Source organism: Tympanuchus pallidicinctus, unplaced genomic scaffold, assembly GCF_026119805.1.
Source record: "Tympanuchus pallidicinctus isolate F22 unplaced genomic scaffold, pur_lepc_1.0 scaffold20, whole genome shotgun sequence".
Classification (NCBI taxonomy): domain Eukaryota; kingdom Metazoa; phylum Chordata; class Aves; order Galliformes; family Phasianidae; genus Tympanuchus; species Tympanuchus pallidicinctus.
The window spans coordinates 5,110,173-5,132,933 of record NW_026294722.1 but is presented as its reverse complement, the minus strand read 5'-3'; the positions used below and the strand labels follow the sequence as shown (position 1 = coordinate 5,132,933).

The window sequence follows — 22,761 nt, the reverse complement described above, 5'->3', positions numbered from 1 at the left end:
AAGAAAGGGAAAAGGAGAAAAGGAAAAGGGGAAAAAAAAAAGAAAAAAGTAAAAGAAAAAAGAAGATAAAAAAGAATAAGAAAAAAAAAGAAAAAAAAAAGAAATAAAAAAGGAAAAAAGAAGAAGAAGAAAAAAAAAAACTAAAGAAAAAAGGGGGAAAAAAGGGGAGGAAAATAGAAAAAAAAAAAAAAAGTTTTCCAATATTTCTTCCAACATCTCTTTTGCCATTTCGCCCCCCCCGCTTCCCCACGTCACCATTCCCACCCGCGTCGGACGCTGCCTCCTATCTCACTGCCCACCGCCGCAGGTTCCCCCCGCAGCCGCCGCTCACCCCGCCACGTCTCACCGCCTCCCCCCGCCCGGCACACAACGGGTTAACCCGGCGCCCACAATTCCTCGCGGCGCTGCAACGTCGCCGTCCGTGCCGTGAGCGGCGGCTGCGCCGTGAGGCGCCGGGCGGGACCGGAGCGGCCGCCGCGTCAGTGCTGTGCCGGTACGTGCGGCTCCGTTCTTTCCTTTCCGGGCCCGGCCGGGCGCCGTTTAGCCCTTCTGCTCTATCTGTCTCTGCTTTTCTTTCCCAGAGGTGGCTGGAAGCTGGCCATGTTCTGAAGCGGTTCTCCCGGACTCGCCTCGGATCCGCGCGGTGCAGCTCGCGGCTCTCGGTGGAGGAACCGTCCGCCCCGCGTCCCCCGCGCGGTGCTCGGTGAGCAGCCCTGCAGGCTGGAGCTGCGCCTTGGCGGCTGCTCCGTGGGCATCGTTTATCAGCCGGCACGGCCTGCGAGGTGTCTGTGCCAGGAGGCTGGAGCCGGGCGGGGGGTCGGGCTGTGCCAGGTTGGGCGTTAGGCGGCATCTCCAAATGATGCGTGGTGCGGCTGCCCTGTGTACGGGGTCACCGTCTGTGGAGGTGTCCGACGTGGAGATGTGGCGCTCAGGGATGTGGCTACTGGGTGTGGTGCTGGGTTGGGGATCCGGAAGCTCTCGTTCAACCTCAGCGATGCCACAGGGTCCTGTTACAGCTCACACCGACTTTTTAGCACGCTGGAGATTCTTAGCATAGAAATCCAGGTTGTGCATTGTGTGATTATTGCTTTGGAAGCAAACTGTTTGGCTGGGAAATAAGTATGCGAGGCTGAGCTGCCTGCAACTGCATGTTTCCACCTTGCAACCTCTAGTCCAAGGTATTTATACCCATCAGTGGAAACATTCCTAAGCTGTACGCTTTGTTTGCTGCATTAGATGACAATAATATTCATTTCAGGTATGTAGCTCAGTCCTTCCTTGGAAATAAGCTGCAGAGGGGCTTTGTGCCCAGCCAGCTTCTGTGGCTCAAGAAACCTGTGATAATGAGATCCCTTACCGTTTGTGGTGAATATAACTGGAAGCAGGCTTGGCAGTTCTGAAGGTGATTCCTGTTCTGACAAAGCTTGGAGATTGACTTTTGAAAGGTGGGAAGCTGTACTGGACTCCTTTTGTGGATGGTTTTCATGGGGGAAGCTCGTGTCTCCAGCATGGACGTATGTTCAATCTGCAGTCGGCCAAAGGTCTTTTGATAAAGGATTTTGTACAAAAAAGCAGCGACGAACAGAATCATAGAACGGCCTGAGTTGAAAAGTAGCACAGTGCTCATCCAGTTCCAAGCCCCTGCTATGTGCAGGTCACCAACCAGCAGCCCAGGCTGCCCAGAGCCACATCCAGCCTGGCCTTGAGCCCCTCCAGGAAGGGGGCATCCACAGCCTCCTTGGGCAACCTGTTCCAGTGCCTCAACTCCCTCTGTATGAAAAACTTCCTCCTAATATCTAACCTAAACCTCCCGTGTCTCAGTTTAAAACCATTCCCCCTTATCCTATCCTCTGTCAGCTGGGAGGCAAAGGTTTGAAACTTGTGCAGTCTGTGATCACTTGAGTGGTACAGACATTGGCTTGGTCTACAAAAGGTGCCTGGTTCATATACTGTCCCTTAAATTACACAGAATTAAGTGCTTGTCAAAATGTTAACAGAGGAATCAATGCTTTTCATAAAGCTAGTGAGTTCTGCCACAGATAACCTCTGCTTATGTAACAAATAGATAGTATTTTGGGTTTATTTCCTTCTGAGCCCTGTTGTCTTAGCTGGTGATGTGTGTAATTGCATTTGCACTTTTCTGTTGCACTGCTGTGGCTGGAATTCACAGGGAAGCAATAAATTGACATTCCCTCATTCATACAGATTTAATGTCAGTTTTCTTACTGGTGGGATCTTATGCTTTTGATATTTAGTTTTCCAGTCATGAGCATTTTGTGTCCTTTGGTTTTTCCAGGCTATATACTGTGAGTGAGTCACTCCTCTTTCTTCGTGTGAATTGTATCTGTAGCTTGAAATTGCTCCCTGCAGCTGCATTTCACGTGCCATGAAAAACAGAGTGAGGTGATTTGGTCTGCACTGGAATTCAAATTCTTTTTTTGGGCAAAAGGGTCCAATAATCGCGTTATTTTCTCAGAACTTAATTGATCAGGAAACTCAGTACTTCTGGTAAAACGAGGATCTTTTTTGTGTCTTCCCATCAAGTGCTCTTTTAGCAGCGTTCAGCGCCTCCTCACTGTCAGAGTCTGTGTCGTTTTGTGCTTTGTTTGGTGCATTTCTGTGTGTAAGGCCCCATGGAACCATGTAGTGCTTTTGGAAGGGGCAGCGGGTGGCACCAGTGGGTGTCAGGTTGGCAGGATGTGGCCATAGGAGGAGTTCTGTTTCTCTTCCCTTGCCTGCTCAGCTGTGGCTGAATTACAGCTTTCCAACAGATGAGGTAGGATGACTAAAACTCCCCACACTGTACGAAGTGAATGGAAAGGCAGAGTCGTGGATACTTCTTCTGTCTTCTTTATGCCCTGTTGATTCCGTGGTGTTGTTTGTTAGCTTTTTATCATGGAGGTTATGCATTTGTGGTACTGAGCATCACATCAGTATCCAGCTCTGTAGTATGACTCAGATCTTGTTGGTTTTTCTTTTTATTCTTTTGTAGAATCATGGCAAGTCCAAGAACGAGGAAAGTTCTCAAGGAAGTCAGAGCACAAGATGAGAACAATGTGAGAAAACTCTTATTCTGCTGTTGATTCCCAGAGCTGAATTGTCTTTCTATCTGCTCCACATACAGCTGCTGCCTGTGCAAGCTAACCTATTTGTAGCACCTGTATGTCTAACTGATGGTAGCAGAGAAATATGGATCTCTTGTATTCACATTACTTCTAGTAACATTTATTCAAACATGTATTGTAACACGTGGCTGTGTGTTTGGCAGAAGGCTTTCAGGGGCTTTAAGTGCTATAAACCCTAGAGTCCAAGCAAGCAATGTCTTTGGTATAACTTAATTAAAACTGTCTATTTCAAACAGCTTGATAGAATGCTGCCTTAAATGCCACAGTCAGCTTCATTTTTGTTTATGTCTTTCTCTACTGGTGTTTGGTACGTGGTCGTTTTATAATACAACTCGGGTAGGTGAATGCTTTCCATTCAGCATAAATAAACATTTAAGGGAAGCTGATGCTCTTGGGGTGGTGGTTCCAGCACAAAGAACTTTCCCTGCTGAACTTAATTCCCTCACAACACAGTTTCATGGCCCAACTATTTGAGCTGTGGTTTGGGGACTTCCACGTGGGTGAAACCTGGTTATGAGTTAGAGGTGATTGCTTTCTCTCTTGCAGGTCTGCTTTGAATGCGGTGCGTTTAACCCCCAGTGGGTGAGTGTGACTTATGGAATCTGGATCTGTCTGGAGTGCTCAGGAAAGCACCGAGGCCTGGGGGTCCACCTCAGGTCAGCCCTGCATGCAAACACTGCACTCAGTTGGGTTTCCTTGGGAGGTGTTATGGCTGTGAACAGAAAGGATGATGGTGGAGGGGTGTAGGGTATCTCAGTTTCAGCACTTCTGCTTTATGCTCCTCTCCAAAGTGAGCTTTGTTCTCTTTGCTTTCTTTGACATTAGCTGGAATCTGTGATGCATTGGTGCAGATACATTGTGCCCAGGTCCAGAAAGCAGTGTCTCCAAATGGAGGCTGTGACCTTAACTTTCTTTTTTTTAATATAGTTTAATAAACAGTAGCAAGGATTTATGGCCCAAGGCAGAGCTGGCGTGTTCATTGCAGTCATGAATGCTCTGGGATGAGGTCATGGTAGGTGTTAGCACAGGCTGTGTTAGGCAGTTGAGATGTCATACCTGGTGGTCATTATGAGCAGAAACATGAAGCAGGGGCAGGAGGTGCTTTGCAGGGCACTCACATGTATCATTGAAAGTAGTTGGGAAAGGAAAACTTCCAAGTGAAATTTTCTTCTATACAGCATGTTGTGTTTCCTGGCTCGTTGGAGAAAGCTGCTTTTTTGCCACTTTCCTTCTCTTGACAGCATTTTTTAAGTGCCAGTGCTTTATCTTTTGTTTATTTCAATGAGGATTTGACCACCTTCTTAAGACACTCTTTCTTTCCGTGCTTTGAGAGTATTTATTAACATTTCTATACCCCCATCCTTTTTTTTTTTATCCCTGCTGATGTATCAGGAAGTTAAAGCAAGCATTGATTTTATATTATTTTTTAACCTGATTTTCAGTTTTGTGCGTTCTGTAACTATGGACAAATGGAAAGATATTGAGCTGGAGAAAATGAAGGCTGGAGGTAACAGCAAATTTCGAGAGTTTTTGGAGTCTCAGGATGACTATGATCCCTGCTGGTCAATGCAAGAGAAGTACAACAGCAAAGCTGCAGCTCTTTTTAGAGATCAGGTAAGTTCTGTTGTGCGTGTCCAGCTGGAAAGCCAACTTGTCCTTGCTTTATAGGACCAGTGCCTATCTAGCATGAAAAGTTGTAGCTGGAATTCTGATTGTTTTCCTACCCGTTTAGGTTGCTACAGTAGCTGAGGGCAAGGAGTGGTCCCTTGAAACTTCTCCTGCCAGGAACTGGACACCACCTCAACCTAAAACGTCTCTCTCTTCCACCCATCGGTATGCACTGTTGTCATTTATTGTCAGTATAGCTTTTGAATCTGCTGTTGCTGATGTTTGAGTGCCTGCTGCTTTTATTCTGTTGATGGTGTTGTCTGAACAAATGTTTATTTTGCTGAAGTTTATGAATATGAGGAGGCAGAATTTCTATTCTTGTAACTCCTTTCCCCACCTCCAACTGTACCTTAAAGAATTGCACCCAAGACAGTTGAGAAGGAGGGGAGAATGAGACGCCCTGTGTCTGTCTTGACTTGCAGTGCACCTGAGATTCATTGTAGCAGTCATGCATTGTGTGTCACTGCTTTACCTTAACTACAGTTCAGCTCCAGTTCACAATTGAGTGCCAGAGAAAAAGAAACAGGCTTTTCCTTATGGCTCTAACTACTAATGAGCATCAAAGCTAGATAGCAGTTTTTTTCTGCCTTTGCCTATATGTTTGTTATTTTTTTGCAATAAGGAGTCAAGTTAACTGAAAAAGTAATTGTAAATTGGCTTTTAGTGGTTACATTAAAGTTCCCTGTGTGCTAGACCAAAGAAATAATCAATTTCACACCTGATTTGTGATGGTACACAAACAAATGCATTGCTGAACTAGTGGTTTTTGCTATGGATGGCTTCATTGTTTAAATCTTTTGTTGAAGTAGTTCTGCTGGACCTTCTCAGAACGCAGCTGCCTCTTCTGACAAGGCTTTTGAAGACTGGTTAAATGATGATGTCAACTCCTACCAAGGGTAATGCAATATTTATTAACTATGTATTTGTCGCCTGGCAGTCAGGATGTTACACTACAGCTGTGCAGTCGTGATGCTGATTCACTGGGCCATACTAATGAACAGTTACATCCAAATGTTACGGTGGTAGGCTCCAAATTAGGTGATTCTTAGTGTATGTAGTATCCTAATGTGTTTTAGTCTGGAGGAATTTATAAAGGTAATTCTATTATTCTCCTTTCTTCCTCCTGTTTTCTTATATTGCTTCGTAATGGTTTGCTTAAGTGTCTGGTATGAGTGATCTGTTGGAGAATCATTAAGTAGGCATTATCTTGCATAAGAGATGCCTTAATTAGCAAGGATTCACCAGTGGATCCTTTTTGGTGTTAAGTTTCTGTTAAGAGGGTGGGTTTGTATTTTGGGTGCATTTTGGGTGCATTTGGGTGTGTTTTGGTAATACTGTCAGCACTACCAGGCTTTTTCTTGCAAGTGTGTTTTAAAGTCTGCAAAATGATTATTCTCCTATGCTTTATATTTTTGATTAGTGATTTGTTTTATTTCAGTCTGCTAATACAGATCCTGTTTATCCCTTTTCTTATTGTAGTGGCCAAGAGAATCGCTACGTAGGGTTTGGAAATACAGTAACCCCTCCAAAAAAAGAGGATGACTTCCTGAATAATGCCATGTCTTCACTGTACTCTGTAAGAAAATACTTAAAGACTTCTTTGATCTGCAGTAGTATTTCCTTCTGTTTCAAACTCTGTTATTGCAGTGCAGATGGACAAGGGAAACTAAAGGCTGCAAGTCGATACAAGGAGATGTAGAGCAGTTCAGCTCCCAGTGCAAGAAAAATATTGGAGGGCTTGGAAAGTGAAGCATCATATCTGAGATCAGTTCTTAGAGATAAGGAAATGAGGATATATGAGAACATAACAGCATATGGCTGTACATTGTTGTGAGTAAAGCAGAGATGATGAAAGTTGGATCACTGGAAGGAAACGTGGAGTAAAGTCAGCAGCTGTCATATGCTGCAAAGTAGCTGGGCAGGGCAAAATTTGGCATTTGGAGTCACTTTGGAGCCCCACATGATGTTATGATGTGGAATACCGAAAAACCAAAAGTCACAAAACCATGACAAGACGTAGTAAGGTTTTGACCAGGGTTAGTGGTCAGTGGTCTTCTGTAGAGCGTCGTCATGTGATTTGGACATAGAAATCTCTTGTGTTAATGTGCTCGGAAGCTGTATTTCTAGTTAAGTTGTAGACTGTAGGCTAGAGAGTGAAAGTTAGGAACCACATCTATAATACATTGCAGAGGTGCTTAGACAGCAAAAAAGAGGTGGCACTGTGTTGTCCAAGTGGCTGTCAGCTGTTATTGGAATACATGACGTCATTGAAACACAACTAAAATGCCCTCTTCTGACCATGAATGCGTATTACAGTGGGATTTTCAAGCATTTATATGTATTCAACCCAGTGAGGAAGCCTAAAATGTAATGTGTTACCTCAATATCCACTCTTTAAACAAAACATCTGTACTTTGGTGGGATTTATTTTAAAAAAAATATGATTAGAATCATTCTCCTTCTGCACTTTCATTAGCTGGTTTCTTAGAATGCTTATTTTCACACAGCCATTTCTAACAGAGTTACAGCTGAAACTCACATTTCTGCACACTGAAGCATTTTGCCACAGGTAATGGAGATTCACTGCTATTTTACAGTTGAGTGGTAGACTGCCATTTTTTCTGTCACTAGTGGGTGATTCTGATGTCCATGGGACAGGCTGGAGCACAGTTTGACTTAATTAGGCATGTAATAGTGAACACTTGGTTGTCATCTGTTACTGGCATTCAAATAACTTGGTGCATTCTTGCTTTCTTTTAAAGGGGTGGAGCAGTTTTACAACTGGAGCAAGCAAGATTGCCTCAGCTGCTAAGGAGGGTGTAAGTAAGCACAGTGTATTTCAGTGTAATTCTTGTGAACTAGAAGTGGTTCTGTCATCATGATCTGGCTTCTAATAGGGATCTGTCTCTAAAAGCATTACCAAGACAGACTAAATCCCATTTGTTGCATCTCTTTGCCTACGGTGTGTGAAATATTGGCAGAGAATGTTCCTATCTGCTGTATCTCTCATGTTCCTGAGCAGTCATTTCTTGTAAATTCAATTCTAAATTTTCCATTTGTTTTGGCAGGGATCTCTCAGCATTTCAGATGTATATGTTTGCTGGAAATAAAACCTTTGATTTTTAAATTTGAACTTACTTCTTTTTGCAGGCTACCAGGTTTGGATCTCAAGCAAGTCAAAAGGTGATCATAGATTAAGCTTGATCTGACTGACGTTTAAAAGTCAGTTATTGTCATGCATTTGTCTTACCAATTGATTCAGGCTTGTGTGTTTATCTTCGTAGTGCACAGTAATTCCTAGGTTCTAGCTCTTATTTCCATGGGAATTGCACTCAGTTAATGTGATCAAATTAAACAGAGAGCAGACCATGGTAATCTGCTGTACATGTAACTGTCAGGTGCATTCAAAAGGCAGCAGAATGTAATCCTTCAATTTGACTGTGGACAGAAAACACTCCTATTTTATTTGTGTGAAGTTTGTCTGTCTTAAAGTAGTTTTCTTTTGTAGGTGATCTAATGTGAAGCAACCCATTCATAAACCTTATTAAGATATTGCAAATGTGAACTGCTTAATATTGTTGTTAAGTTCATTTGATTTGACTTAAAATGATGGAAATTCCAGAAATATTTTCTCATTCATGCTATGGTTAGAACAGAGACAGCTGGACCTGAGTTATGCAAAGCTGTGATGTAAGCAAGATCTATTTGCATAGAATAGAATTAAATTTGAACAGAAAAACCTGTAAAAGGAGGGGCTTCTTAAAAGTGCCAGCATTCTGAGTGACTTGCAGGTGTAATATAAGCCTTATATAAGGTATTTGACTTGGAGCAGTGACTGCCTGTATGCACAGCACTAGCCTGGCACGTGGCTGGGCTGCTCTTGTGCCATACACATGTGAAACTGCAGGTGTTTGAGCAGGAGACGTGTGCAGTAGGATGGCAGTGCTCCACATAGCAAGACAAGCTTGTGTGTGATTTTTCACAATGAACAAAAACGTCCTGTGAGAGCAGCCCAACTTCATACCTAGAAGCTTTGAAATATTTACTGTTTGGCTTACCTAAAAAAAAAAAATAATAATGCAGTGTCTGGCAGGTCTTCCTTTTTCACTTCAGCCAGCAGTTTGCCTTTCAGAAAACTGTTCTTCCTTTATAACACGTGTAAATAAAATGCAGAGTGTACAAACTCATCGCATCTACTGACAAGGACCTCAGCAGTGGGGCTCCTTACAGCCTAAGCTGTGTTATTGAAGCTTACATTTGCTTCCCAAAACGTGCTCTATTCCTCTGTAGAACAGACATAAGTCTTACTGGTAGATTCATTAAAAGTGCATTTGATGCCCTTTGACCAAACGTATGCACTGTCAGTCTTGTCAGTAGATGTGAGGTTGGTGGAGGTTGGTGCTACGTAACTTCATAACTTGCCTGAAAGAGTGCTTCCAAATTTTTGCTAAAAGCTGCTTCTTCTGCCTTCCTTGCTCTTTCTCTTTTGCTGTCTGGGTAAAGTTTTGGGGCTACAAGCAGCAGCCAGAGCCGGTAACACCCTCACATATGTTCTTGTGCATGGACTCCTTGTCACTGTTCGTGCTGAATATGTGCATTTGCTCTTCAGCTGTCTTTTTTTTTTTTTCTTCTTTTTTTTTCTTTTGTGCCTTCAGTCAAATCTGTTCAGAATAGTGTTGTGTGTTTCGTATGGTAACATTCCTTCAAACCTACCTAAAACAGGTTAAAATGGATAGAGATATCCAGGCTCTCTATGCTCAGAAAACATTCTGTGCTTCTTTCCATGCTCCCCATAAGCACCAATTTCAGGATTTCCTTTTTGCATGTCTGATCCAGGAATGCAGTATTCAAGGAACTACCCTGGGGTGCTGTTTGAAGGCAGGCTCTTTAATAAACACACTGATGTAGTGTTAGTAATGGTGCTATCCAAAATCAACAGTAGCAAAGATAGTGATTTCAAAGGAAACATACCCAAATCTCATTTTTCTGTATTTATAAAATTGTGTGATTGAGAATGTGGGTTTACATCAGAATTCATGCTGATACAAACAATAGCTTCACTTAGCATGACTGAACTGTTGGTCTGTTATGCCTTCTGTTAGGTAACATCCATCAGTATGACAGGCTGCTCTTGTGCCATACTCGCAGGGATCTGTCATATTTGAAGAATCCTATTTGATCCCCTCTGTTTTTTATTTGAGCACTTCCTTAGCTTCACTTCCAGTGCAGACAGTGTGAAGCATTTGCAAACCTTGATGTCTTGGTCAGAATTGTCATTTCGTGACTTGTGCTGCAGGCTCACATGCAGTTTTGTAAGGTGCCCTATGCAAGGATGGATCTTGTTCTGGGCTGTAAGAGAAGTTCTGAAGTGTGTTGTTTCCTCTCCTTGCCTACCTGCAGCCTGAAAAGAGATGGTATAAGTCTTCTGTCACAATGTTGCCTCCTGTGTATGGCTTAGAAACCATTGGCTTGTTATCAACAGACAGCACCAGCAGCACTGCGAGGCAGAAGAATTGGTGAAAAATGAGCAGAACAGATGTAATCCTACATGTGATGTCACTGGGGGAGAACAGGAAAAAAAAATAGAGTGAATGTTGTTTTTTTCCAAATTCTCAGCTGAGAGCTCAGCAGAGGGCCTGTCCTAAGGGTGGTCCATCCATTGCTTCTGCTCCTGCTGTGAGGTCAGGTTTTGCTTTGGCTCTGGGCAGCCCCAGCAACCCTCTGCCACACGCCTGTGATCTTGGTTTTCCTCAGCACTGTACTGTGTGTGCTTTCAGCTCATTCTGCTTGTACAAATCAAAGCTTAAGGCTTCATGTATTTTTGGAGACACTGCTGAGAAACCAGTCTGCCGAAAATGTTGGCTGTGTTGTTGTTGTTGTTTTTGTTTGAAGGAAAACATGACTGACTTTGTTTTTGTTTTGCTTTTAAATAGGCATCAGAGTTAGGTCAGACATTAAATGAAAATGTTCTCAAACCTGCACAGGAAAAGGTAACTTTGGAACTAGTAAATTCCTTACAGAATGTGATCACAATGACTCAGAGAGCAATTGCATCCTTCTATCACAACTTCACAAGCTGTCAGTGTGTCCTTCTGTTGGGTTGGTTTTTTTTTTCTTGTACAGGCTCAGTAGTGAAGGGGAAGCATCAAATAACTCAGAGCTAATAGGTCACTAAAGGAGGGTTACTGAATGCATTTCTCCCTGCTATGCTTTTCTATGTCCACAAGAGTCTGTCAAAGTCTTTATTGTTAGATATTCTTGTATAGATTTCATGGTTTCAGTAATGGAACATGGGCTAAGAGAAAAATACACCTTAAATGGATAGAGAAATCATTTTTGTAAATACTAATAACCGTGGGTGTTAAGTTGGTAGTCTTTTCCCTCCTCTGCATGTCAGCATTTTTTACATTCAACCAAACATCTTTAAGCCACTGTTGTTCCTCTGCTGTCTCACTGGAGACAGTAAAGTTTGGAGCAAAGTGTGTGTGTGTGTGTGTGTGTGTGTGTGTGTGTGTGTGTGTACCCATGAATGGGGACAGGTTATCAAATAGAAATTTAAAAAAATACATATCTTGCAACCTTTACTTGGTATTTGTGCAGGAACTTCTGGTGGTTAGTACCAAATTTTGCATGCATTCATCAGCAAAATTCAGTCTAAAATAACACTGAGCTGTTCTGTTTGTGCTGTTTTGTGGAAGCATAGTGTGAAGAAGGTTTTTCTTCTTACAATTATTACTGACCAGAAACATACAGCTAATGGCACTTTGAAAGCACACAGAGGCACCTGGGTGAACGTAGGAAGTGGCCATACCAAAAAGCAAGGCAGGCAGTCCTCCTGAATGCTTAGTGAGAGCTGACAGTGCCAGTTTTAGGGTCATAGAGTGGCCTGGGGTGGAAGGGACTTCAAGGATCATCAAGTTGCACTCCCTGCTGCAGGCAGGGCATCCCTGGTTCACCTCACATCAAACGTTGCCTTCCTGTTTCCTCTGGTTAAAAAAAGAAAGCAGTGCTTTTACATCTTCCCCATTTCGTGTGTTTGTTTGGATCAGCTCCAAAATGTTGAAGTCTTTTGTGGCAGCTTGGTGGTCGATTTACCTCCATGCCTTTCCCCCATCTGTAGGGATTTTGATAAAGCAGCCTGGTGTTGCTTTCCAGAGAGAAGCGATGCCACTGCTTTGGGATGTGGGTTAATCTCCAATCTGAAAAGTACATTTTAGTAACAACAGGAATTCCTTTGCATCAATTTTATTAATTCAGCATTCTTTACTCGGATTCTTCTGTGGTTTGAAATGCTAATTGGGTTTTGTCCTCCCCCAAATCATCTGCAGTTTCTTTCACAGAGCTTAGGGATGTTATTTTTAGGGCAAAATGTTGGGGGGGTGTCTTTGTTTTTAGTGCTCAGTGTTAGTGTAATGCTGCTTTCCTCAGGTTCTGTGTATGCCCATACAACATTTCAACATATTTCAAAGGGCTGAGGTTTGTTCCACTGGAGATCAATGGACTTACTATTATCTTAATGGATTATTGTTCTTATCTTAAACTTGTTAGCCTTGATTTAGGATTACTGTGATTCACATCAGGTTTTTGTTCTCGTTAATTACTTGTTGCTAGTTAATACCACAAGAAAGCTTGTTTTAAGGCTTCAGCATTGCTCTGTTTGATGACTAACGACCAATACTTTGATTCATTAGGTGAAAGAGGGGAAAATTTTTGAGGAGGTCACCGTGGGGGTATCACAGTTGGCCAGCAAGGTATGGAGAGGCCTGCTTCTCTTGGAGGAGGCCAAGCAGTAAGCCAGTCTCCATATTCTTATACAGCACTCTGAGTGACCACAAAACATCTTTAGTCTATACTTGTGGTGAATAGAAACGCAGTTTCCAATGGTCAGTACTTGTTGGGGTACTAAAAGAGCTCTACAGCTTTGATGCAGTCCTTTCAGTGGCTTCACTGAGGGCACGTTGTAGGGCTGTAAGACAACCTGTGTCCTAAGCACACCAGGAAAACCTCTGCTGGAGAATATGGAGACAGCTTGCGTTATGTTTGTGTGGTTGAACTTACTAACACTGTGTACCTTTTTCTTTGTCTTCTTTTGCAATCATTGCTTGGTTTTGGGGTAAGTGCTCTCTGTGCCTGCTGGGGGCAGAAGTCTTGCAGAATCAGTGTTACTTAGGAGGGTTTGTTTGTCTGCTAAGCACTGTATAACAGCTCAGCACCCAAAGTGCTGGGAATACTTGAATAACACAAGTTTTGTGTTGCCTGTTCTGCTTAAAGCCTGGCGACTTGGAATCTGAATTCTGGGGTTCCTCCTCCATGTCTGTGACTTAGAATAGTGGCTTCTGTAGGCATTGCTTCAGAATTTGTGTTTCTAACCCAATACCTGTTCAAAATAATAACCCTGAAAGGGGTAATTTAGTCATACTTGCTCTAGAACTCAACATTTGTCCCATTCACGTGAATAATGCTAGTGAGAATGAGTGAGAAGTGTATAAAGTATTAGAGATATCAATACTAGTCACAAGAAACATCCAAAGAGTAGTGCTGTCATTAAGTGTAATTTCACATAAGAGATAATCCCAACATTTTTGTCAAGAAATTCTAGCAGATGGTTCAAAAGCCCTTACTTAAGTGGATGAAAATGCTGAACTTCATGTACCCCTCAAATCATCCAGCAGCATGGGGCTGTCAAACGTGTTTCCTTTAGAGCAACTAGAAATTGCCCATCAAAAGTGTTAATATTAATCAGCGTAGTGCAATTTTTCATGACATGTCATCTGTATCTGAACAAGTGGGAGAATGTGTTGTGACTTTTGCTGTTGGCTCAGTCCAGGTGAGAAGTCTGTTCTTTCTGCCTAGGTTCAGGGAGTTGGGAGTAAGGGATGGCGAGATGTCACCACTTTCTTTTCTGGGAAACCAGATGATCATTCTGAAAGGTATTTCTCTTGTTATTATGTTCTGTCTCTTTAAAACATATTGTTTTGTTTCCTGTGTGTTCTGTGCAGTGCAGTAGTACCATATATATATATATATATATATATACATATTTTAAGTGAATAAATTATTCTGTCTTTGGGGAAAAATTAGCCCTTCTCTAATGTAATTCAGGGGCCCGTAAAGTTGTTCTCAGTCTGCGAGCAAAGTAGTGCTCTGCATCTTGTATGCCAAATGCATCAATGTCTTTGTATTGTAGACAGTTAGCAGTATATTTGGAGAATAACCAGTGCTGCTCTGAGAAATGCATCTAATTCTTTTGCCTTCTGTTTTTGTTTCAGCAGAGGGTGGTAGCATTACCCTTGTGGTCATTTCTGCTTATTGTTGTGTTTGTGACAACTAATTTATTTCTCTCTTCCTCTTTTTCCCCACCTTGCCATAACAGACCAGCTGAGGGAGACAGCTACCAGAACAGTGGAGGGGAGGGCTACCAGAACAGTGCTGTAGATCAAAGCTTCTGGGAGACCTTTGGCAACTCAGACCCACCAAAAGCTCATAAATCTCCAAGCAGTGAGAGCTGGACCTATGTGGACAATTCCACAGAGAAGAAGAGCTCCGATAGCTGGGACGTGTGGGGCTCAGGAACAGTCTCCAACAACAAGAACAGTAACAGCGACAGTTGGGAAAACTGGGAAACCAACTGGGAAAACACAGGAGGGGAAACCAAGGCCAAAAAACCTCCTAAGGCAACAAAAAAGGCATCTTCAGCTGATGATAAGTGGGATGACTGGTAGAACTGTTAACCCTGTTTTGTGCAGCTAGGGAAGGGAGACCACGCTGGCTCATGGAGAGGAGAAAGTTTTACACACATCTGGAGTATCTTGGTTGACCTTACTGATGTGTTACTTTTTGTGCTTTTTCCATTTGTTTTCCTTCTGCCCCAACTTAGGAAGAAAAAACAAGTAGTGTCTGAATCTTTTATTATGCGAAGATGATTCTCTCATCTTTATGGATAGTGAGAAATATATGTTCTCCTTGCACTATTGAGACTGGGTGCACTGACTTTAAGAGCCATTTGAAAGACACAAGCACGTTTTAATGCCATACTCTTGCATGTGTAAGCTCGTAGGTATTCATCCAGTCTTCATATAATTTGAGATGACCAGAGATGTTTAACACAAATAAAGAACAGGCTGTATCTTGAAAAAGGCAGCCTTTCAATGAGCAAGCTGCACTTGAGTAGATCCAGCTGAAATGCCTTATGGATTGCTGTGACAGGACGAGGTCTGGCAATTCAAACTGGTCTGTAAGATACTTTTTATTGGAGCTTTGTTTTTAATCTTTGTGAGATTTTTAGCTTTTTCCAGGTTATTTTCTCCCCTTAGGATCAGGATTCTAGAGGTAGATGATTATTTGTTCCCACTCATCATTTGGGCAGCCTGAGCTATCAAGGGATGTTCAGAATGGCTCCTTGTGCACTATAAATTCTTAACCCATCAAGCAGGAGGAGCAGCTCCCCTACATGGCTGTGATGCAATGCTGTGTATCCTCCTTCCTTGCCCTCCTTCCTTTACCCTTTTCCCACTCTGGGTATTTTGTAGGGTCTGTTTTGTTTTGTCTTTTGTCTTTTTTCCTTATATCTATCTACGTTATCTATACTGACAAAAATGAGGTCTTCCTGCTGTTTATGGCCTTCTGGACATCTGTTTGGCAACTAAGCAGCAAAATGAGTTAGGAAGAAAAAAAGAAAAGATTCCAGTAAGAAAAAAATGCATGGAAAATATGAGTACATCGAGGAGAGAGTCTGGCAGTGAGCGCCTTCCAGGATGAGTAGATGTCTATGTTTAATAGTAAAACTTAGATTAAGCAGATGTTTTCCAAATTAATCTTTAATATGTCAAACTCTATCTCTCTGTCATGTACTTCTCCACGTTTTCTTCCTGGATCCTGTTAGAGGAATATAATTTTGGAAGCTTCAGGAATTCCTTGTCAGCATTAAGGAATGGGATAGAAGGTCCAGTTCTGTCTCAGTCTTAACCCCCAAAGGTGCTTCTCATTACATGAACCATAATGTATACAAAAGACCTGTGATCTTTTAACAGATTATTGTACTTTTTGTTTGTATTTTAGGTGGTGGATCATAAATGTACACTGCTTGAAAACAATCAAACTTTAATTCATGACATCATTACATAGTTTGCTTTGGCAGCAGCATGGAGTTCTGTACTGTGGACCCTGCAGATCTTAATCCCTACCCAAAAAGCCTTTTATTTTTAAAAGTAATGAATTGTTTGAGCAACAGTGGGTCAACACCTGGGTCTTGATTGACTCAAGCTACTGAAGTTACCTCAAATGTTTTTATTTTGTGTTTGGTTTTTTTTCCCCCCCCCCCCCTCATCAAGGAGGAAAAAAGCTCATCACGGACTTTTTCCAGACTGTAGTGATATTGATAAGTCAAAAAATTATATCCAGCAGCTAAAAAGCAAAGGGGAAAAAGGAAGAGGTCTACAAATCACTCCCAAATGCAGCAGATATTAAAGGCTTACAATCTTTGCAAATACCATACAGGTATTTGTCCTGATTCTGTAGTATTATTAGCATGACTTTTCAGCTAACGAACGAAATATCTCCCCAGCCTTCTCTAGCCCTGTCCTGCAACGGTTGCATTTCTTTTTTTCTTTTTCCCCTTTGCTTCTCCTGAGGCAATGCTCCGAAGCTCACGCAGTGTGTGGTGCTGCTCAGCACCCAGATCTGGGCTGAGCCATGCCTGCTTCCCCTTGGGGGGTGGTGAGAACGGGAGAGATCTCGGTTTGCAGCGCAGCTGTTGCTGCTATTGACAGATGGTTACAGCCTTGCCTGTGGGATTTTGTTCTACTTCTCCTCTTCCAGGTATACTTCTGTTATCACGTAGTTGCATGTCAAGCAGAACTCTGTCTCTTTATTCATTTACCTCTGTTGCCTACTTGTCACCTGTCTGTGGTGCAGTACGTGGCTGTGATGCACATCCTTGAGGGCCACACACTGCAGTGTATGTGAAGGAGCCCCTGCTGTGTCCCTGACTGATGATCAGTCCTTGTGACATCCTGCAGCAACGTTAGCAAAGTGCATCTGCTGCACTGCACTGCTGGTGTCTGTCTGGAGTGATGCAGAGCTGAATCAGCCTCCTCTGGACAAACTTGGTGTGGTTTCTTTTCATCAAGCTCCTGAAATAGCTGGTAGTGGGATAAGCTTTATTTTAGTGTTTTCAGTCAGCAGTGGTGTGACGTTTGCATACATTCTCAGCTGTGTGCTTTGCCTAGGAGAAAACTGGTTTATTTATATCTCTCTTGTAGCTATGATTGGTATGAACTTTTTGTTTGCTTTTCTGGTTTTACTTCTGCATTTTTGAGATTGTATTTTGTACATTAATGTAAATGGCCAGAGCCCTCTAAGGTTTTGGGGCATTAATTTTTCTTCCAGTTCAGGTGACAACGACAGAGCATTATCTCTCTTGATACAGGTACCCAGAAAGGTGTCACTGGAAGAAGCTAAAAGCCAACGTCATGGCAGAAAGTGGAACAGCAACCACAGATCTCACGTGCTGACTGGCTTTGGTTTGATGGACAGATTGGTATTTTTTTAGGGACTTGTTTGAATCTGTGCATTTTGTCATGTCTTCCAAAGGAGAGAGGATGAAATGAGAACACTTTCTGTTGCACGGCTCCAGTTTTATTGGACTCTTTGTTTAAGAGCGTATGGTTCAGAAGCTTGTGCTGTTTGAAGTTATTGTGTGTAGAGGGAATGTTCATTAACATTCCCCTCCTTTCCTCAATTCCTCTTTTTTTTTTTTCCCCACTCCTGATCATGAACCTTTTTGATAGGTGAACATCACTTTCCTTTCAGTCCCACATCAGTTATTAACAGTTCTGAGTCATGCAAGCAAACTGCCAGGGGAGTTTCAGCGGTGGCTGAAATTGCAGCTGGAACAACCAGACATTGCAGTGGAGGATAGCAGTTTCCTTTGCACAGCTTTAACTTTGGAAGACACAGAGCAGTTGGATTCCACCAGGTAGCATGAAATCAGAGAAGCATTGAGATGTTCAGGCTGAGTGCTGCTTCCAAAGAGAGCGTTCCCAGGCAGAAAGCGAGGTTCATCGTAGAGTTGGGGATCGCTTTCAAACATTTCACTTGTGTTTTGGTGCCTCCTAACAATCACTGTGTGTTCAAGAAGTGCTTGGCCAGCTATTCCTGGTGCTGAGACCTGAAAGGTTATGCTTCTTTTGTTTTCCCAGGCAGACATGTAACATTCCATGGGTTCATCATGTATTTATGAGTGTGATGATCTGTGCAATAACTTAAGTGTAGGTAAAACGTTTCTTGTTTAATCCAGGGTACACTTAAAGATACAATGGTCTTTGGAAATAGCTGACAGCCAACCAAGGTATTTCAGTTCTCCCTCTACTTTGGCAATTCTAAATTCTATTAATGATGGATTGAGCAATCAGTGACTTAAACAGAAATCAAGAAACACGATGATGCACATCATTAGAGTTTGATTGTAACGGTTCACGGTGATCTCTCATTGTAGAGCCATTTTTCATTATTGAGGCCAGCAGAAACCTGGTCAGTCTGGAATGCTGTATCTTTAATTTTCCTGACGTGTTTCATGTGAAGTTCACAGGAATGGCAATTTCAGTGAACCCTATTCATTGTTCTGTAGAGTGATACCGGACTTGAACTGCAGTGTCATCTTTTAAAGAGCATTATAATAAAGCAAAGAGCTATGGAGCAGAGCAGTGTGAAGCCCTTTTTCAGGAAACTTCCATTGCTTTTGAAAACCTTGGGAAAAGTCGTTGGTTTCCATCAGTGTCACTGCATGGCTTTTGAATGAAGCTGGTTTTACTGTGGTTAGCAACACAGAATGGACTCAAAATAGGGTACTTCATAATTAAGAAGCAAGCAAAGTACTGTGTCAATGCCAGTATGTCTGTTTGGAGCAGAATATCTGACATCAGCAGTGTAATGGTGTCGGTGTTTTGCACATTCTCTGCTGTGGGTGATGAAGTACAAAGGAAGATGCCTGTGTTGCTGTAAGAGACCACAACAGGTGCCTCATCTGTGTCCTGTAGGGGTTTCACAGTCTCACTTTAAAGAACAATTTAAGAACTTGTTGTGTTAGGAATAGTTAATAACAACATTGTGTGCACCTTTAAAGTGAGCTACAAAACACAAATTGGAGTGGTTGCACGTACTTCTGTAGACACTATTTTAACAGCTTGCTTAGAAACACACTGCAGGAGAAGAGGTAGTTCTTATAGTCTGTCTTGCCAAGCTGCCAGGTTCCTCTGGCTCATCCTTCAGCTGGTGGCGATGCTTCACACTCAGATTCCAGTCCCCTCCATTAGGCAGCCAGCCATGGGGGTGTCTCTGTGCTTTGTGCCCTGAGCTTTATGTAAATGGCAGAAGGATCCAATCCTGCTGACTTGTGGGAGGAATTGCATTGGCTTTCCCCCAGAAAAGTGGGCAGTGGGTTGGGTGGCTGCACTGTCACCATCCCAGCGATGTGCTGCGTCTGTTCCTGTTGCAGTGCTCTGTGTGTGTGGGATGCAGAGCTTCCCGCTGTGATTGCTGTGAGTAGTGGGATGTGCTGGCTGCACAGGGGGTTCTGAAAGCATGTGGATGCCACGAAAAGCATCAGTACTTGCTCTGAGCAGGATGGGGCTGGTGGGTGAAACAAAAAGTCTTTTATAAGGAGAAGTGAAGCAGAGCTGTCCCATAGTAAAACCTAAAGATCCAACCTAACTGCAGCACCTTTGTCCATCATCTGTAAGTCACTGGTTCACACATAGGCCAGCACTCATTGCTCGTCTGCTTTGGCTCCAGCTATTCTGCAAGAGGCTGCATCCCATCAGCAGTGCAGGGGAAGAAAAGTCACCTCCTCTGAGTGAGTCACTGGTGCTCTGTTTGGGTGATGGATCAAACCACGTATCTCAGTAGCATGGTTGCTGCTCAAGCAGGGGGATGCAGTGCTATCAGCTCCTTGCAGTTTGCAACCCCCCCTTGTATTTCCCTTTAAGCACTGCCAAGTCATGCTCCCTCGGAGGGCTGCTCAGCCCTGCTGAAGCTGCAGAACATTGCAGCAGGTAAAGAAATAAATCAGCTCCTGCCAGGAAACACGGGAAGGCTGGAGTGTGGAGATAAAATTGGCCCACTTCTGATTGAAGTACCACTGCTTAATAACAGCAGGATTGCTAAAGTTACCTCCAGTGAATGTTCAGTTGTGACTACGTGGACCCAAACTCTCTTGTGTGTACAGTATTTTCTACACTCCTGCCATGAAAGTCTGATACATATGTCAGTTAATGTGCCGGGCTGTATGTGGGATGTTGTGATCAATGCTGTAATAGAAATTCACTTCACAGCAACCTGTGCTCGTTGCATGTCAGCTTGTTGCCCTTCCTGCAGGATTTGCCCCTTTAACCCTGCTCACGGGTTTCACAGAATCACAGAATGTTCAGGGTTGGAAGGGACCTCAAGGATCATGAACCTCCAACCCCCCTGCCACATGCAGGGCCACCAACCTCCACGTTTAATGCTAAACCATTGCTGACTGCAGCAATTCCCTGTACCCAGCTGCAATGCACTGCGCTTAAATGGCAAATTTAATCCTCACCAGAACTTCGCCACTCAACATAGGCTCCGCAGTGCAGGCAAGAATAGAGTCTGAACCTAAAACCACTGGGGAGACCTAAACTTGTTGCCCACGCTGTGATGCATCTCTGGGTTGGCCACAGACCTCGCAATGGAGAGCGGAATGGATCACAGAAGGGCAATGGGCTCAGCTGCTCTGATGGCTCAGCTGCTCTGATAGCTCAGCGCAGGTCGAAGGGATGCTTACTTCCCCTTCCTTCCTCTAGAGGGAATTGCGTCCCCATGCCTGGCTGCAGAAGGAACCTGGCTGTAAGGGAGCAGCTGAGTGCAGGGTGATGTTTGGTTCTGCTGTGTCTGCTTAGCTGCTCTCCCATCCTGTCCCACCTTTCACGCTGTGCTAAGCCTTCGTGGCATGCATCCCTCTGACCCCAAGGAGGGACCAGGTGGGTTCGTGCCCCTATCACTGTGCTCTGCAGTTCCCAGCTTAACGCAGCAATGACAGCCTCACCCAAAGGTGAGCAGCAGAGCCAAACCTGTCAGACCTGCTCTGAATCCTCATACCCAGCACTGGTGCTGGAGGGTGAAAGTTAAGGGCTATTGAAGTTGTAAGGTTCCTTCTGGCAGCTGGTGAGGAATGGGGAAGTGGAGGTGATGCAGGTTCCACGTGGCGCTGCGTAGGAGTGGTTTTTCTGTCGTCCTCTGCTTTAATTTGTGTGGGTTTTGGTTTTGTTTTGCTTTGTTGTCTTTATTTTTAATGAGACCATTCATCAGTTTGTTACACCTGTCGGTGTTTGATGTTCCATTATGGCTGTGGATCCGTAAAGCAATGCAACTGTGGGATGATTTTAGGTTTCTTTTTATTGCTTTCTCTTGGTTTTGGTGACTTATTGGTAGGATTGTATTGGTTGTTTTCTTTTTTGCAAGGCAGGATTCAATTCTTTGTACTTTTTGGAGAACCCTGAGCTGCGATTTCAAAAGATCCCTCCAAAAAGATCCCTCCAGTGGCTGTTCTGAAGCCAAGCAGTCTGCTTTTCCTTACTTTACTTTCATTGCTTGGGGTTAGCAGTCTTTACATTGAAAAATAGCACTATCTTTTGCCCTAACATATCCTCACTTGTTTTCTGGAGCCAAACAAAGGACACTTGATGACTTGAAATCTCCAGCTTAGATTTATAACTGTCTAATAAGAAACTGTTGACCAGTGGGCTCATGTTCCACCACTAGAAAGTGATACATGTGTCCAAACCTCTCAGCCTCTGTTGGACCTTTTGGCTGTGAATCCCCTTTTTGCTAAACTGAATCCAAGTCAGTGGGGATCAACACAGTAGGTTTAACAGCACCTGAGTTGGTGACCCTTGGGGCTGTGAAATCAGAAGGGTGTGACATTGGAACTGCTGTGCTAATGGGCAGCAGCTGCTCCTTCAGGCTGGGCTATTTGCTCACTGGCAGTCGGTGTGGCACTGGGCTGTGGGTTGAGCCTGCACAAGGCATACAAGGGCAGCCTGTGTTCCCCCACACTTGGGAGAGGGGATGTCTGAGAGGGCTGGGATAAAAGCAGTGTTGTTGGTGCAGCCCTGGATGCTGCTGTTTGCCTTGGACAGCAGTGCTGTGGCTGGGGCTTGCTCTGCTCCTTGGTCAGCACAGAGCTGGGGGAACACAGCTGCAGGCGCCTGCATCCCATGTCAGATCTTCCATCCTCGCTCTGCCCCCACCTCTATGTGCAGAAGCATTTTCTTCTGCCTTCTCTCTGTCTGCTTGGGGAGGTGAAGATCATAGAATCACAGAATCATTGAGGTTGGAAAAGATCTCTAAGATCCCCAAGTCCAACCTCACCTCACCACATCCCTCAATGCCACATCTCCATGGCTCTGGAACTCCTCCAGGGATGGCGGTACCACCACCCCCTGGGCAGCTGTGCCAATGCATCAGTGCTTTTCAGAGAAGAAATACTTCCTAATTTCCAACCTGGCCCTCTCCTAAAATAGGCAATGTGCTCACAGAGCTGGCATAGGGGCACTGCTGCTGCTGGGACCCTCTGCAAAGAGCTCACATTCTGCTCAGGGCAAAGGATGGGTGCAGTGTGACAAGTCGTTCTGTGAAGTGATGAAAACCTGATGGAGGGTTGTGTTGGGGGGCAGCCCAGGTGTCATCATCTGAAATCTCTCTTCATAGGTCTCTGTGACAAAAGGGAAACGTCTTAGGGATTTGCTCTTGCGAGAGGGGTCAGGAAAGGTAATGAAGATGCTGTGGGCACGGAGCATCCTGCTACTTAAACAATAGGTAGGTGGGCCCTTAAGGAAAGGGAGATGGACAGAATTTACTGCTGCTATGTGTTGGAATGCCCTTTGCTGATATAATTTCCTTCCCCTTTCTCCTCTCCTCTGCATTTCTGAGTTCTGCCCTCTTCCCC

At 43.7% G+C, this 22,761-nt stretch overlaps 1 protein-coding gene across 7 annotated transcripts; it reads left to right on the top strand.

The window, feature by feature from the left end:
• The first annotated feature begins 583 nt into the window (after positions 1–583).
• On the top strand, positions 584–18,488 carry ARFGAP1 (ADP ribosylation factor GTPase activating protein 1). Of its 7 annotated transcripts, none has more exons than XM_052684275.1 (14): positions 584–703; positions 2,993–3,056; positions 3,672–3,781; positions 4,568–4,739; positions 4,858–4,958; positions 5,600–5,689; positions 6,273–6,369; positions 7,556–7,612; positions 7,944–7,976; positions 9,297–9,326; positions 10,727–10,783; positions 12,485–12,544; positions 13,647–13,723; positions 14,167–18,488. In XM_052684275.1, exons 2-14 carry the CDS (start codon positions 2,997–2,999, stop codon positions 14,513–14,515), a joined length of 1,293 nt encoding a protein of 430 aa, XP_052540235.1. In that variant the 5' UTR covers positions 584–703; positions 2,993–2,996; the 3' UTR covers positions 14,516–18,488. The 7 variants fall into 7 exon arrangements, with proteins under 7 accessions (XP_052540235.1, XP_052540229.1, XP_052540231.1 ...); XM_052684269.1 differs by having other exon boundaries at positions 593–703; positions 5,603–5,689; XM_052684271.1 differs by lacking the exon at positions 9,297–9,326 and having other exon boundaries at positions 593–703; positions 5,603–5,689.
• Positions 18,489–22,761: the final 4,273 nt, after the last annotated feature.